The sequence below is a fragment of the Cebidichthys violaceus genome, unplaced genomic scaffold (genome assembly GCF_023349555.1).
Source record: "Cebidichthys violaceus isolate CVI_PGR_0920_01 unplaced genomic scaffold, fCebVio1.0.p SCAF_20, whole genome shotgun sequence".
Lineage (NCBI taxonomy): Eukaryota > Metazoa > Chordata > Actinopteri > Perciformes > Stichaeidae > Cebidichthys > Cebidichthys violaceus.
The window spans coordinates 8934432-8951814 of NW_027176373.1; the positions used below are offsets into that span (position 1 = coordinate 8934432).

The 17383-nt window shown below is 42.7% G+C and overlaps 1 protein-coding gene across 1 annotated transcript; it reads right to left on the reverse strand.

The window, feature by feature from the left end:
- Positions 1-4117: 4117 nt before the first annotated feature.
- Positions 4118-17296, reverse strand: LOC137876487 (lissencephaly-1 homolog B). Its single transcript, XM_068716096.1, has 11 exons — positions 17143-17296; positions 11974-12249; positions 10684-10768; positions 10523-10597; positions 10213-10419; positions 9056-9224; positions 8583-8685; positions 8237-8465; positions 5979-6080; positions 5740-5896; positions 4118-5594 (listed from the first exon to the last, which is right to left on the reverse strand). Exons 2-11 carry the CDS (start codon positions 12003-12005, stop codon positions 5521-5523), a joined length of 1233 nt encoding a protein of 410 aa, XP_068572197.1. The 5' UTR covers positions 12006-12249; positions 17143-17296; the 3' UTR covers positions 4118-5520.
- Between the last annotated feature and the right edge of the window lie 87 nt (positions 17297-17383).

Genomic DNA, 17383 nt, shown 5'->3' on the forward strand with positions numbered 1-17383 from the left:
CACACAACAAGGCGAGTCGTGTTCTCGTTAGGGCCCGCCCTCCCAGATTCCTGCCCCGCCCTGTTACTACGGCGTCTGACAAAACCCGGAGACCGCATTTTCCCTCCGACTCCGCGCTGTCGTCTAAGCACTAACCTTTAGCTCTCCCAAATCACGTCAAACTTTACATTCGAACTATCTTAACCTCGGTTTGAAAACCCCTGGGTCAAAAAGGGCTCGCGGTGTACTCGCGTACCTCCGTGGGAGTCGAGAAAGCGAGGTCCGCTCCATGTCACCGTTGCTCCGTGTTTTCGTCCTCGCCGCTGGCCCGCAGCGCATGAAGAACAATCATGCGCCGGAGAGCCAATCAGCGCTCAGAACAACAAGGCATGGTGCTGGTCCACATGGGCGCCCGCCCGGCCCGAGCGCGGCTCATTTGCATGGCGAGAGCGTGACTGGTCACCCTGCTGTCTCGGGATCAGAGATGTCAATCAAGCAACGAGGGGTGGGGCTTAGTAGTGTCCGCGTGTGATACTGAGGACAGGCAGCCGACCAAAATGAGCGGTTATCAATATTATTATTCAGTTGGTTGATGTTTAAGCCTCATGTAGCAACCATACTACTAAGTATCACACGTTTAAGCAATGAAATACAAACGAGGATTTATTTTATTACCATAAATTCTGCAATTTTACAATAACATGGTTTTATTAAATTATACCAGATAATGTCTTAGAAGCACATATTGACAACATTTAGATGAACTCACAAAACATAAAGTATATATATTTTAGTTTCCTCTTACCAAAATGTTGTCATTTTATGGAAAATTATGAAATTAAATACATACATTCTTTGTTACGTTTCCTTTGCCACCTACAAATAATTTACATTAAGTGGCAACCAAAAGACCTTAAGGATATGTCTGAATGTGTATAAGAACATTTACCATTATCTCTCTTTTATGATGTCATTCATTTCACTTTACCCTTCAGTTTACAGCATCTATTTTACAGATTTGTTTCTATTCTCACACTGTTTCTGTCTCGCACACTGAAAAAATACTTTGCATCACAAGTATTTTCTCTCTTTTTTATTTCCATCTGGTGTAGTGCATTTGGTCTACTTTTTATGTTGCATATTGCGTAGCGATGCTGTGACTAATGTTGGATGTGTTCTGCTGTGTAATTATATGCAACGTGTGATGCATGATGTGGTGGTTTGTGCAATATATCTGCCTCAGGGGAAAATAAATCTGGTCTCAGTGTTATGATTAATGGGTCACGTTACAGTGTTGTGTTTGTCTACATATGTATACAGATGCATGTATGTAGTGAACGTGTTGCTGCACGGTAACAGTCTTTGATTGGACACTGCTCAGTCGTATATATCCTTTAACACATCACAGGTTCTGACCATCTCAGCCAATCAAAACAGCAGATCAGAAGAGCATAAGAGCTGCCTCCGCCATGCGCCCTGCCTGCACATACAAATCTACAAACACCGCTTCTGTTTAGACTGTCAAACCATTAGCTTGCCAGGTTTGTATTTAAACAACTGTAACGCAAGATGTAAAGTGTGTGTGTGTCACCTTGCAACAGGCTGTATTGCAGGATGGATGACAGAAAATGAATTAGGCAGAATAGGGAAGCGAGAGCTGCTGCACATGGTAAGCACATGAGCTGCAAGAAAAAAAGTCCATAGGGATGTTATGCATATACAGAGGAAAAAGAGGAGGAGGAGAGGGGTGGCTTGGAGAAACGGCAAGGTGGGAGGGATGTGAGGCAGAGATGGGGCTGACCCAGTTAGAAGTGCTGCATCACTAGTGGATCTACAGAGGAGACACAAAGAGGAAGCAATGCAATACATGGGACTCAATTAGACTTAGAGTCACAGACTCAACAGGGGGAAATAAAACCTGAATTGTTTGGCTTTGACTAATCTAAGAACTCAAGGATTTGTTTGTATTGTATGTGATGAATGTGCACTAATAGTGCCTTCCAATAGCAGGCGGTTTTAACATTTCTCACACACAAAATAGGGAGGCCCAAAAATATAATTTACAATCAAAACTTAATCACAAAACTTCCACAAATGTGGTTTATATTATCACCACTAGCCCTTCATTGGTCGATTTCCTTGGGGGAAAAGTTGAAATTGGAAACTTTTTGAATATTAACACATCAGATTTGGATTAATTCTGGTGATAAATACTTGCTCTTACTCTAACCACAACTTAATTACAACCCTAGTCCTAGACTTGATAAACATGACTCACTTACTGTCCCTATCTGGATCTTAGTGACACTGTTATCTTTTCCATGACATCCATGTGACCACGGCTAAGTTGTGCACAGTGCAGGGAGACGGGCAGCTTTCTTTCCTTTTAGGGACATGGACCTCTCAACACATGCTACCACTAGAGAGCGCCACATCCTGTAAAAACAGCTCATCCCACCCCAGGCTTTGGAGGGATTAGAATGCCGCTCACGTAAACTATAGTGGGACTCACGTAAGATATACTGGAATGACACACAAACCTATATATTAACACAGACCCTGCAGCCGTCTGATCCTCGGTCTGCACATGAAACTACTAGTATCGCTCTGCGTATGTTAATATAGAAAATCCAGCCTGCCCACTGAAATTGTTCAATCCTCTCAGAGAGAATCGATACTGCTGCATCTGACAGACCGGTCTGTTGTATACAGTGACCTTGAAGCCTCTCAACACTTCCCATATCACACCAGCTTATCGGAATCAATGCTGGTTTATACTCTCTCTGCTGCTTCTTTCTCTTTCACTCTTTGCTAGTTTTGTAGAGAGAAATGGGTGACCTAAAAGAAATATAAATGAGAAATGAAATGAGTTTTGATGTCTTTAGCTTGCACGAGGGGAAAGTGTGTGCAAGGCACATATATATATATATATATATATATATATATATATATATAAAAATGAGAGAGAGCGAGAGAGAGAGAGCTGGCAGATGTAGGCCAATGTTTCTACTCCAGTGCCTCTGTTGAGAAACAAGAGTTTCAGACTCAGACAGGTTTATTATCCTTTCATTAAGTCCCATGAAGCCACTTCTCTGCGCACACAGTTTCCGTCCACCATGCTTTGTTTTCATCGTCAGTGTCCTTTTACTACATGAACCTTGTGCTGTAATAACTTTCATTTTTGGCATCTGCATCCTTCTTTATTCCCTAACTCCCCGTTCCTCCACCCTCAGACCTGCAGGACAGAGCAAGGGGTGGTGCTCGCACACTTGGCAATCCTGGAAACTGTTGCCAGGATACCGCAGAGCACAGAGAAAAGAGTAATTGCTGTGTGTGGGTGAGTGAGCAGGTGTGTGTGTGTGTGTGTGTGTGTGTGTGTGTGTGTGTGTGTGTGTGTGTGTGTATACAGAAGTAGGCTGGGGTACCGTACATAATTGATAAGGGGGTCTGATCTATCCCTCTTTGCCTCCTGATGTTTTTGCCTCTCCAGTCTGAGCTTGCAATGTCAGTAACTGGGCTGTACCTGAGGAATAAATGTCAAAACATATTATACTGTTCTCTCCACATCACACTTGACATCTTCAACCACATCCTCCCCATCTCCCAACTCATCTCATCCCAACTACTACTAGGTCAGGACTGATTGAAGTCACTTAAAGAAGCTACAATGTAGCACCTGATCCTCATCTGTGCACCAGAGACAGATAGGTATACATAAATAATATCCGCTGCCTAGAGCAGTGACCCATTTCTTTCAAAATGCTTTTCTCTTATGATTTTAAGTTATCAGACCAAACTCTTATATTTACATCTACACTTAATTTTGTGGGCCACAGGCTGTCATCGGTCTCCTTGTCCACTCAACAACACTCAAAGTCTTACAGTCACACTGACTAAAAAATGGTTGAGAATATGGAGACGGCTAAATAGAACGAGGAGAATGCAGTCACAAATGCTCCTTGCAAGCGTAGGTGCGTTTAATGTATTCCTATGTGGAATGAACTGGAAGGTGTGCTGCAGTGTCTGACCTCACTATGACTATGATTTTGCGGTGGTCATTTCTGTCAAGACTCCGCAAGGTTTTCCTTCATCTCATTTCGACCTCCTTTCCTTAAAGAAAGCATACAAATAAGATAACTTATATTTACAGAATTTTATTTCATTATGTTGCAAACAATGACATCCAGATATATTGATACACAACTTTTACTGTGCGTGTATGTGCATTTGTGAGTGTATGTGTGTGTAAAGAGAGCAGTGAGACCACAGAAAGCAGAATGAAAATCCCGTGTGAGGGAGCCCTCAATGGGTTAACAAGGCAGAGATAGTGAGCAAGAGGGCACTGGGCGATTCTCTGGGGACGGGGACACACACACACACACACACACACACACACACACACACACACACACACACACACACACACACACACACACACACACACACACACACACACACACACACACGAACGAAGGTGAGCAGACTTTTTCCTCTGTAAAACACACTTTTGCTATGGGGGGGTCGTGTGCCTGTGCTCTCAGCAGCTTAGGGATCATTAAGGTCCTGTGAGTGTCTACTAGAAAGCAAGTTTGTTAAAAGAGACAAAGAAGTATGAATGAACACAGTGGACGAGAAGCTTTGCCTCCTCTCTCTCCTCTGACCATCAGAGCGGAGATGGTGAAGATCTTCTCCTGTCATCACACACACACACACACACACACACACACACACACACACACACACACACACACACACACACACACACACACACACACACACACACACACACACACACACACACACACACACACACACACACACACACACACACACACACACACAGAACCTAATGTGATTCGACTAGGGAGCTGCATCCTGCTTAATTTTTTTTCTTCGACTTGTTATCATCTAGCCATGGACAGCTTCCACTCATTCCTTCTTTTATGCTTACTTTCCTCACACCTTCTCCATCACCATCCACGCAGTGACAGACCACAACAGTTGAAGCATGGAGAAAAAACAAAACAAAACAAAAGCTAAACCCCCTTTAACAAGGGGTGCCATTGGTTTTTTCGTGCACTGTCAGTTAACTGGAATCCACCTGCGCCAGCACACAAGGATATTTACCCTTTGACCCGACAGGAACAGTATGCAAGTTGGGCAAATTTTTACAGTATACATTTTTTTTTTTTTTTTTTTTTTTTTTTTAATCACCATGCAAGGAATACTTCTCATCTTTTGAGTGTGTTTATGTGTCAGAGATTGCGTGACATTTATTAAGCGTACCCTACATCCAGAATAATTTACATAAAAGGACAATAGTCATCTTAACAGGGCTGGACCGATGTAGGGGAGGAGGGACAGGACAGGAGAGAGTGGACGGGGACAAGGTAAAGCGCCATTGGTCAACTAGGGGTTGGAGTGCGAGAGGAAAGGGGCTGGGTGTCAGGACAGAAGGAAGAGGGCTGAGCGGCAAGAGACGGGTGGGGCCTAAGAGATGCTTTTGGGGTTGGGGAGGGGGGGCAGGAGATGGAGACGGTCTCAGCGGCACTCCCAGACTTTGACTGTCTGATCGACACTGCCCGTCACCACGTATGGAGCAGTCTTGTGGAAATCTGCAAGAGAAGAAAACAATTTTTTCAGGCACGCTGCATTTAATCTGCTTACAAAGTGAGCATTTGAGCTTGGGTTTAGGTTCTGTACATGTGCAGTGCAGGTTAAAGTTGGAAGTTTTTAATCCCATTCATCACTGGTTCTTACCCAGAGAGGTAACGAAGTGTTCATGGGCACACAGGGTCTTCATGCAGCGTTTGTTCTTGTAGTCCCAGATCCTAACGGTTTTGTCATCGGCACAGCTCACTATGAATCTTCCTCCAGGATGAACCAACACCCCACGCACCCAGTTGTCGTGCCCCACCTGAAGAGACCAGACGATTACCCACCGCTCCCTTCATCAGTAAGCAGGAAGACGAAACAGTCGTAGAAAACAGACTACTCACCAGAGTCATAAGGCAGATGCCAATGCTGACGTCCCACATCTTAATTGTTTTATCTCTAGATCCGGAGAGGAGGAAGGGCCCAGGCTTCCCACTCTTCTTAATCTGGAAAACAGAGACACAGGGAAGTTGTAAGAAACAGTGATTAGCTACATGAACGTTTTTCCATCAAAGAGATGCTTTAAAAAAAAGAAAGAAAAAAAGAAGGTATGAAGAGGTCATTTTGAGCCACGGAAGAGGGGCCAGATGAATTCCCTGACTCTTCATGTAGCACCAACTTCAGGTTCAAGACTTCATTTGTCAATACTTTGCTTTAAGACGAGATACTTACATGAAATGATAGTCACATTAGCCTCAGATGTACTTTGTGTCTACTGCTAATCAGGAAATGAGGTGCTGGCCTGTCTGTATACTGTGCTATAAAAACATACAGTGCTGTGAAAAAGTATTTGCCCCCTTCCTGGTTTCTTATTTTTTTGCATATTTGTCACACTTAAATGTTTCAGATCATCAAACAAATTTTAATATTAGACAAAGATAACCCGAGTAAAGACAAAATGCAGTTTTTAAATGATGATTTAATTTATTACGGGAGAAAAGCTATCCAAACCGACTTGGCCCTATGTGAAAAAGTAATTGCCCCCTAAACCTGATAACTGGTTTTGTCACCCTTGGCGGCAACAATTGCAATCCAGCGTTTGCGATAACTGGCAATGAGTCTTTCACATCGCTGTGGAAGAATTTTGGCCCACTCTTCTTTGCAGAATTGTTTTAATTCAGCCACATTGGATGGTTTTCGATCAGAAACGGCTTGTTGAAGGTCATGCCACAGCATCTCAATCAGATTTAAGTCCAGACTTTGACTAGGCCACTCCAAAACATTCATTTTGCTTTTTTTGAGCCATTCAGAGGTGGACTTGCTGGTGTGTTTTGGATTATTGTCCTGCTGCATAACCAAAGTGCGCTTGAGTTTGCGGTCACAAACTGATGGCCGGACATTCTCCTTCAGGATGTTCTGGTAGAGAGCAGAATTCATGGTTCCGTCAATTATGGCAAGTTGTCCAGGTCCTGAAGCTGCAAAGCAGCCTCAGACCATCACACTACCACCACCATGTGTGACTGTTGGTATGATGTTGTTTTTATGAAATGCTGTGTCAGTTTTACGCCAGATGTAACGGGACGCACACCTTCCAAAAAGTTCAACTTTTGTCTCGTCAGTCCACAGAATATTTGCCCAAAAGTCTCGGGGATCATCAAGATGTTTTTTGGCAAATGTGAGGCGAGCTTTTGTGTTCTTTTTGCTCAGCAGTGGCTTTCGCCTTGGAACTCTCCCATAGATGCTATTTGTGCCCAGTCTCTTTCTTATTGTTGAATCATGAACACTGATCTTAACTGAGGCGAGTGAGGCCTGCAGTTCTTTAGATGTTGTTCTGGGGTCTTTCCAGACTGATTCATGTCAGTTACTTTGTTTCTCATCTGTTCTTGAATTTCTTTACATCGCGGCATGATGTGTTGCTTTTTGAGATCTTTTAGCCGACTTCACTTTGTCAGACAGGTTCTATTTAAGTGATTTCTTGATTCAACAGGTCTGGCAGTAATCAGGCCTGGGTGTGGATAGTGAAATTGAACTCAGCTTTCCAAAAAAAAATCACAGTTCATTCATGATTTATCAAGGGGGGGCAATTACTTTTTCACATAGGGCCAAGTAGGTTTGGATAGCTTTTCTCCCTTAATAAAAGAAATCATCATTTGAAAACTGCATTTTGTATTTACTTGGGTTATCTTTGTCTAATATTAAAATTTGTTTGATGATCTGAAACATTTAAGTGTGATGAATATGCAAAAAAATAAGAAACCAGGAAGGGGGCAAATACTTTCTCACAGCACTGTATATGCAGGCGAGTTCTCCTTCACACATCTTCAGCTGTCCCTCAACTTTGTCATGTTCGGTTTTAATCAAAGCAAACATGTGATGTGAAAATCTGACCAATTGCTGAAACCTGCCGAGTCTGAAAGACTCGGACTACATCTAATCTTTTGGGGATAAACTCAATTACTAGCTAGACAACCAAAAGCCTCACTGGCTTCACTGAAATTTGATGTTACGGTTCTATTCAATTAAAGGGCATTAATGTCTTATGAGGCACTCATTACTTGCGCTGCATATGCTACAAACAATTGTGGGAAACCCTCCAGCTGAACTAAACATACACAAACATCCTCTGTAGGTAAATATTAGACCCTGCGACAGCTGTACATACCTCCGAGCCTGTGGCCTCCAGGATGGTGGGGTGAGCGCTGTCGGGGGCCCAGGCGATACACTCGACCACATGTTCGTGCTCCCGCAACTCAGCTTTGCACTCCTTGGAAGAGACCACCCAGACGCGAACCGTCTGGTCGTTGGAGCAGCTGGCAATCAACGAGCCGTCCTGGTTGGGACGCACCATCCTCACCCATTCCCTGTGGCCTGTGAAGGTCTTCACACAGTACCTGCAGATCCAAATTATGGGCAGCTTTTAGCAAAAACATCGTGAACTAATGCAATATTATCAGGGATAAAACTAAGACCATGTGATAGAAGATGGAAAATAGGTGCAGGTCACTTACCCAGTGGCCACCTCCCACATCTTCATGGTCTTGTCTCTGGAGGCAGACACTATGTGGTCCCCGTTTGGCATGATGGCTACAGATGACACATTGTGATCGTGGCCTGGACGACACAGTCGAGAGTTTAGTTGTGTAAATAGTCAGATGTGCCCAAAGTCACAGTGTCAAAAAGCACTTGATGTTTCTAAAATAAAGCCAACCCATCATCAGAAAAGACTTTCTAAAAATGAACTGAAAGTAACCACAGTGAGCGTGAAACTCAGAATCGATCTTTTCTAGTCAACTGTAGCAAAATAGATATCAATAAAATAGATATTTCATATTGTTGGCCCCTGATAAAACTAATAATCTGTCATACATTATGTACAACTAACCGAAGTGTATCTTAAGTGCAACCAAAATATTTTTGAACCCAATAACAAATTTGCTCTCTTCATTTGTAAACAAAATGTATTTCTGTGAACATCTCTTACCATGCATTGTTCGGATGCACTCAAACCCCTGAAAGTCCCAAAGTTTGATGCTCATGTCAGCTGAACACGAAGCCAGCAACTTCCCCGTCTGGTCGAAGGAGATGTCCTGCACAGAATCTGTGTGGCCCTTCAGGGTTCGCTCAAAGTCCCCCGCCTCATAGTCCCACACCTGAGATCAGGGGTAGCGATAGTCAGTCATGGAGGCACTTCAGTCTCAGCCAATGATCAAACAGAGACATATGTCTCAATTAAAAATCATGATGAGACTATGACATTACTGATTTGGGTCACTTTAATTATGTCTAGTGGCCTCACAGCCAAATATGCTATATTGGCATAAATTAATGTCAAGTCCCATATCAAGTCATGGGAATTCAGTAATTTGACAAATGTTTTTGTGTCTAATTCAACAGGCAGGATGGAGTGCATGCTCTATAATGTGTTGTTTTGGCATTAAAGACATGTAGGTTAAACTGTTTATATGGTTAAAATTAAAAGCTGAAAAGGAAAGAAGAAGACTGAGTTGAAAGAGAAACAGATTTGCATGTTTCCCAAGGTGCAGTGCTCTGGGAGTGTTGCCTCTGACAACACAAGCTTCAGCCCATCTCCACATAGATGATTAGTGACAAAGCAGAAAACAGAAACGGTGAGGAAGGAAGGGAAGCAGGGAGGGAGGGAGGGAGGGAGGAGGAGGATAAAGGGAGGAGGCAGGGGGGAGCAAAGCGTGTTGAAGCAGAAGCACAGACGATAAAAAGGGAGAACAGCCTCAGATCTGCAGTACAGCTTTGATCTAAAGGGTCAGAGCTGCAGAGGCCATGTTGTGGTGATTCTGCTTACAAATGCTGCTGCACACAGCCATCACTGTAATATTCCTGGTAGAGACACATTTTAAAAGCGGTTCTCTCAAAGACATTACATTATGTGAACATGAGAAAAGCTAAAGGACTTCTGGAGTACAGATGGGACCTTTTGATGGACAAATTGATGCGTAATATATCGTTGTGACAGTGCTGTTACTTCTTGAAATTGATGGATGTAAAATAGTCTTTTTAGGGCACTATGGTCAAGATTGGGCTTCACCCCTAGTTTTCTTAAACTTTGAAAAACATGTTTTCAAATTATGCAGCTTATTGTGTAAACCCTATCTCTACACACACCTTGATGGTAGCATCCTCGGAGGCGGTGACCATGACAGAGAAGACGGGGTGGAATATGACCCGTGTGACCGGAGCGCGGTGCCCGCTCAGGGCGTATCTCTCTGGGGGACGGGGGATCCACTCCTTGGGGTCCCTCTTCTGACCCACAGGTCCACCGTGTGTCATCTCCTCCTTCGCCTCATTCAACTTTGATTCCAGCTCCATCACCTGAGGTGGAGCAGTGAGAAGGAGAACAGGAGTCAGAAGGCTGGGAACTATTTTAGATCATCTTGCTGTCCAAACTATGAGACAGCACCCAAATATTCCTTACCTTCTTCTGTAATCTGATGACTGAGGTCCATTTCTTTTCCAAAAGGCCTGCATACTTTTTATCTCCCTCTTCATTCTAGGGATGGAGAAAAGAAAGACACTGAGAAAGGGATCCACATTCTTCTTAGTAAAAATGAATGTACACGATTGTATTCTCCTTACCATATCCAACTCAGCCTCTTTCTTGAAGGTGGAATAGGCCTCCTCGTAGCCATTGGAACGGAGATAGTCAGCTATCGCCCGGTTTCTGTGAAGAAGTGGAATAAAATAGATTTTTAGTTTTATATTTCAGCTGTTAACTTGTCATCCTTCACAGATTTGGTCCTCACAGATAATAGCATATAGCCTCTGCCAATCTTAAGTGGTCAGTATCAGTGCAATTACATTTCTTTATGTACAAAATTGTGCTAAATAAATTAACTTCAACCAATAAAGTCAAAGTGAGGTTGTCATTTATTAAATATTAGCTCCACCTTAACAAATGAGAGAAGACCACAACCTGTTTAACAGATGGTTAAATTTGAACAAGTGCCATAAGAAACTACAAATATTCAGTGAGGAGAACAAAACGTAAGGATCGAATCACTGGGAAACTGTGGACACTGATTTATGAACGTAAGAATAGAGAAACCACGAGCACATGGAAACACCCTTAAATACAAGTATAAACTCGCACACAAACACACACACAGACAAATTAAGTAATATAAATGAGTGGGACAGCTCTTTCATGAGAAGACGGGTGAATATTTCATGAGTAACGGTGCTAAATTTAGGCTGCGGCTTCAGGGCCACTTTGAACGGCTGAGAAATGTAACCCTGATAAGACTGTCTGAACATTGGGCCGTCACTGACGGAAGGGTTTCCCCTAAATTATCCAAATAAAATCCTTTTTTTGGAACTCATCAGAACATGAACAATCCAGATTTGCATGACCAATTAGGGTTACACCACGATGAGAATATTAAACACCTTCTGTTTTGTGAGTGTATTGAGATAGGGTGCCGTATGATCGGCACAGAGCCGCTCACATAAATTCCTCCTCCTCCTCCCATCCTCCTCACTCCTCTGCCCCCGTCATGTGGGTTATGAAATATTCACTAAGCAGCTATCAAATGAAGCACCTTGAAGCTCACATCTCTTCACATTTCCTCAATGATTGCACATTCTTGTAAAGGTATGCACTTTCTCACAACATCTGCATTATCCTCTTCTGGATTATTAATCCCGGACAGCTAAACATGTTCCACTGCTCTCCATGTGAAACATACGTCTGTGCTTGTGGTAAAACTTCGAGGTATTGCTAAAAAAGCTGTCATGTACACACACACACACACACTTTAATTGCAAGCGCTCCTCTTCATGAGCACTACATGCATGTTTGTCTACATGTCTGTTCTTGTTTGCAGGTGTGATGAGCCGACGCACAAATATTTCTATCCAGGCACTCACAGTTCATCTCTTTGTCTCTGTGACAGCACCATGGTGGCTGCTGCTCTCTCCCTCTTGAGGGAGGTGAGAGTGAGTTGATGTTCTGGGGGGAGTCCGGCTGGGAGGTGTGTCCGATCCCTCAGTGATGCTCTTCCTTCAGAGACTCTGAGGTGGTGAAGAGAGTGGCCACGAAGAGGGAGGTGAACTGGAGAGTGTGCTGTCAATCAACTGTTCAGTCAAGGCTCCACAAGTTCTCAGCGGCCAAAATCTTACTCAACAATCAGACGTGCCCATCACCTGATGAAGACAGAATGGAGAGAGAAGGGGTTAAAAAACAACAACTGAAGGCCAGCAGAAAATGATAAAATACATAGAATATATATTATAGGATTGAAAGTAGGGAAGTACTTCAATGTTTAGGTAAACAATGCAATGAGAAGTGGGGGAAAGCCATCTTAGGGACTCTTTCAGTTCAGAACCTTCAATGTTGCCACTAACCTCACTACATTACATTCATTTCTTATTCATATTATTACAATATAACTTATACTGAGAAAAAAATATTTGTTCGACAACTTAAAAACCAGACTAGCAGCTCTCTTCTTTCTGCACACCTGATCTGAACCTCTGGATGTTGCATAAGCAAAGGATTTTTAAGGTAACGACTGATTACTTATACTCATTTTGGGACAACGTGACCATTCCAATAGAAGAGCAAAGATCAGCACAAATGACAAATTAAAAAACACCACTCAGTGATTGTGAAGCTAGTGGGACTATTTACTTCCTGAGCTTCAACACTGCTGGCACCTGGGGGCCACAATAGCACTAAGCTGCTTAGTGGCTAGACCAGACAACCTAGAGTGTGTGTGTGTGTGTGTGTGTGTGTGTGTGTGTGTGTGTGTGTGTGTGTGTGTGTGTGTGTGTGTGTGTGTGTGTGTGTGTGACAGAGACCACAAGTCCTCCATACAGCTGACGATGTAAAGAAGGGCTGGGACGGTGGCTAACAGGATTAACCCCCGACACAGAGAAGGGACCTTGACAGCAAGCTGTCTTTGTCTAAATTATTGTCTGGTGCATCATTCTTTTCCGTTTCACCGTCCGTTGCCAGTTGCCACTTCTATGTTTTCTGCATACATTTCTATTTTAGAGATGAGCACTTGAGCACTTGTCTTCAGTGAAAGCACTGCAGCCGCAGCAGACAACAACACATTTACCCAGGGACATATATGACGTGTCCTAGAAAGAACTCTTCTCTCCTGCCTGCATGCATGATGAGCGCTCAGAGCTGACGAGACCAAGCTAATGATTTTAGCTGAACAGCATTCTCAGCGTGGTTCAGAAATAGCCATTTGACTAAACGGACCAACCTCCAAACTGTTATGTAACCAGGACAATCTCTGTAGCTCCTGCACCTGTCTGAGGCTGTTGAGCTTCACCAGCAACTGCATTTGAGAGAAATGTTTGAAAGGAACACACAAATAAAACAGGCGACCGTACGAGGCCTGGTTTCAGTCAGTGAAAAAGTCTTGCAAAAGTCCTCCAGTTATTCCATTGAAAGGCAAATGTAGTTATCTAGGCTCAGTGGAACACAGTGAGAACATGATCCCAGTCATAGATAAAGAGGAAGTGTTCAAGGTCCTGTCTATGTGTCAGGCTTATCAAAAGGTAGTAATTTAGGGGGGAGGGGGTTGTTACAACCTGTGCGATCTAAACACCATTTATTTTAATAAAACGATTGCTTTTAATGAATTTGCACACAGCTTCTACTGAAGGAGGACAGCCAAAAGGTTTGCAATGTTATTATACAGTATGTATCTGTTCATGTGTGGACACCGCCTGTGGTCAGCTACAGGTGAGAAACATATTTTACCTTAGGACTTCAACCTCTAGATAAGCTTTATTATTTCAGTTTTAAGTTTGTATGAAGATTAAGTGCTCAGGAGTTTGGCTTTGAAAGACAGTTAGTTAATAGAAAAATAATTGCTAACTATTTTAACTAAATACCGTTTAAAGTAATTTATGAAGTAAGATGAGAGCTTCTAAAATGTGAGGATTTGCTACTTTTCTGTTTATGTTTTGGTGTGTACTTTCTGACATTTTAAAGATTCAGCAATCAGATCAGACACAGTATCAGCAGATACCCAATAGTTAAGGACATCTGGATCAGAGTCTGGTGTAACTGTCAAGTACACGTGTCTATGTGGAGGCCACTAAGTGCATAGGAAGCATGACGACCTGTACCTGCCACTGAAGAAGATTAAAACGTCATTAGGAGATGGAGCAGCCTCACATCTTTCTGCATTTACTCATGAATGCTAAATGGACTGTACTTGTATGGAGCTTTTTCCTAGTCTTCCGACAACTCAAAGCGCTTTAATACTACATGTCATCATTTACACCTATTCATACACTGATGGCAGGAGCTAACATGCAAGGTGCCACCTGCACAACAGGACTATCTACTCATTCATACGCCGCAGGAACAGCCTGCTGAAGCAATTTGGGGTTAAGTGTCCAAGGACACATGGACATGGACTAGCGGAGCCGGTGCTCCTCTGATTGAAGGACGACCCTGCTCTACCACTGAGCCACAGTCGCCCTTATTCACACACAGATATAACAACATGAACGTCATTCTGTTCTCTCGAGAACGACCAAATGTTACCGTAACATCTTCTTGTGAAATGTAAAAAGATGAACAGATCACCTGACTAAGCTCCTAGGCTACAATATCAGACTATGACATCAGCAAACTGTCTCTCAGAGCATTCAACATTTGAGCCATGGTTCAGTTAAGTGACTCATACATTACCTCTCCAAATGACCAACACTTTTTAATCCTGATAGGAATGCAGCATTTGTAAATGTAATGGTGTGATCCTTATGTGACATGAGGACAATTTGACTTCATCTACAGGGCTCTCCGCCATGATTTCTGATCATGATGGTGGTCTGTGAAGACTTACTTCTTGCCTTCTTTCAGATGGACACTTAGTCAACAACTAATAATTTTAAATTTCAAATAATAGTTTAGTCTATAATAAATGTCCATGACAGTTTCCTAAAGCCTAAGGTGATATCTTCAAATGTCTGTGTTATGTCACAGAAACAGTCCAAAGCCCAAATATATTCAACTGATAATAGACACCAACATCTAACCCTCACACTGGAGAAGCTGGGACCAGAGAATGGTTGTCATTCTCGCTTGATAATTAACTTTCACAATCAATCAATTAAAATGACAATTTGCTATATCAATGTTATTCTTAAAAGCAGGAGTAATCACCAAAAGAAGCAGCGTTGAATTTAGAAAAGAGAATCAATGTTAATCTAATAAAACCAAAAAGGCAATGACACCAGCCATGGGCATACATTCTGGTGGGACATCCAGCTCCAGTCATCACGCTCCATTTGTGTCAATCTGTTGTACAATGCCTCTCCTTATGGGTGACCTTCAGGCCAAAACAAGTTCCTGCTGACACAAACTGAACCACAAGGCGATGTTTGATTACTAATCAAACATCAAGGCAAATCATGTTTTCACTTAAAACTGGCAGCCTCCCCTACACCATTACATTTGTATTAATCAGTGATGTCTCGCTCCAGAACAGGCTTTTTTTGCATTATGAGTCTACTCCCCTAAAATAAAAGACACACAAGTTACTCAACCTTTATCTAAAACATAGCACACACGTTATCAACGCCAACAGTCCAATATCTAAAAGCGACAAGACTGACAGAATATAGAAACAAGTTTGACAGAATGTCAAAACTTAACACCAGTTAATCTTTGATTTTTCACTTAATTAAGAAGTATTGTACTTCAATAAGTGAGGATATTCTCATACAAAAGGAGAAAAAGAATAAGTGGGGAATACAGGATGAAATTTAGCAGAGTTAAAACGTGAATTGCACTTTCAGCAACATTAAATATAATTATAAAACAGATAAAGGAGTACATCAAAAATATATTTACAGCCTGAGGAGTTCAGAGCCTTTTCTACTGACAGATACCCTCCCATTTAATGCCATGCAATAGCTGCAGCTACTGGACAATTACGAGGGCATTCAATTAACGTTAGGACGTGAAAGTCAGCTTATCAGCGTGTTATAAACATCTCACGTGAAATCTGTACAGCTTTGTTGATTATCAGTATTTCTGGTCCCTTTTTAGTCTCCACCCTGATTGGGATTCCTCAAGCCTGAGGATATTATTGCCTATGCGTTTGCAGTATGCGTGAAAACACCCCAAATTGGCTAAAAGCTGCTTTAATATTTTTTGACAACAGTAACGTTACTCGGTACAAAAATCTGGCTCGAGTGACGTCTTTCCAAGGCTTCTATGGCCACAAGGGCAAAGTTGCAGCAATGGCTCAGCAACGCCCTTTCCAGCTAACGTTAGCTTAGCACGATAACGTAGACGCGAACTGGAGCTGTCAGTTTAGACTAGATTTATAGTACCACACAGACACCACACCATAACACACGAAGGGCGTTGGTCCACGACAACAAGAAGCTAAGCAACACAGTCCCATGCTGAAACAAACAAGTTATTCGTCACAATTAAAAGGGGAATAGGATATGTAACCCAAGTTTGATTATAAGGCTATTAGCTGTTATTCACTGGTTAACTGGTATTGTATAACGTCATTCATACACACACACCGTGGTTTACACAACACGGTCAACATCTCAAATTCAAAAATGTAGCATTTAACTTGAGCATCTTGTGTCAACATCAGAACATTTGCACCGGGCTGTAGAAAATACGGCAGCAAGCTGACAGCACCGACGTTAGCTTAGCCGGCTAACGCACCACGTTAGCTCATCCCCATAAATAGACGCTAACGTTCTAGCCAAATGTTCAGCTAGGCTTCACAACAAGTGTCTCGGTACTACTCACGCATTGACCGGTAAGCGCCGAACTGGTGTTGAGATGACAACCACGTCCAGATGGTTAAATAATACCACCGTCAGATTATCTTGACGTTCAGTTTTTTTTAAATCGATGCTCTCATGAATGCCAACTTTGCCACTTAGCTTAGCTTAGCTTGTCGGCCTCTCCGCCATTTTGCGATCGGAACGGGAAAGCGCAGAGACTGCAGGCAATTCGTCGTTAAAAATATAACAAGTCGTTCTAAGTGGCGAAACAACAATGTAGACGTGTGTAGAGGAACACTAACTTACCCTTTGACGAATGTTTCTTCTCATATCCCATTGACAGGCCTAAGCGTGCGACTGGAGTCCCTGGTTTTGATGTGATACTGTGACTTTTCACATCACCCGGTCGGTCAGATTGTTCTCCTCTTTGGTACCACCGCAATCGCCCCAGCTAACGGTCGCGTATTGGACATCGGCTGCGCGCACGTTAAGCGGAGGCGCGCAGCGTGCACCTCTTTCGCTCTTGGAATTAAAGGGAAAACACACC

Excerpts from the sequence above, each read along its gene's own strand:
- LOC137876487 (XM_068716096.1), bottom strand. The coding sequence starts at position 12,005 with ATGGTGCTGTCACAGAGACAAAGAGATGAACT. Across the intron at positions 10,598-10,683 it reads AAGAGGCTGAGTTGGATATG|AATGAAGAGGGAGATAAAAA; the intron begins GTAAGGAGAATA and ends CTCCATCCCTAG. Across the intron at positions 9,225-10,212 it reads CCGAGGATGCTACCATCAAG|GTGTGGGACTATGAGGCGGG; the intron begins GTGTGTGTAGAG and ends CCCTGATCTCAG.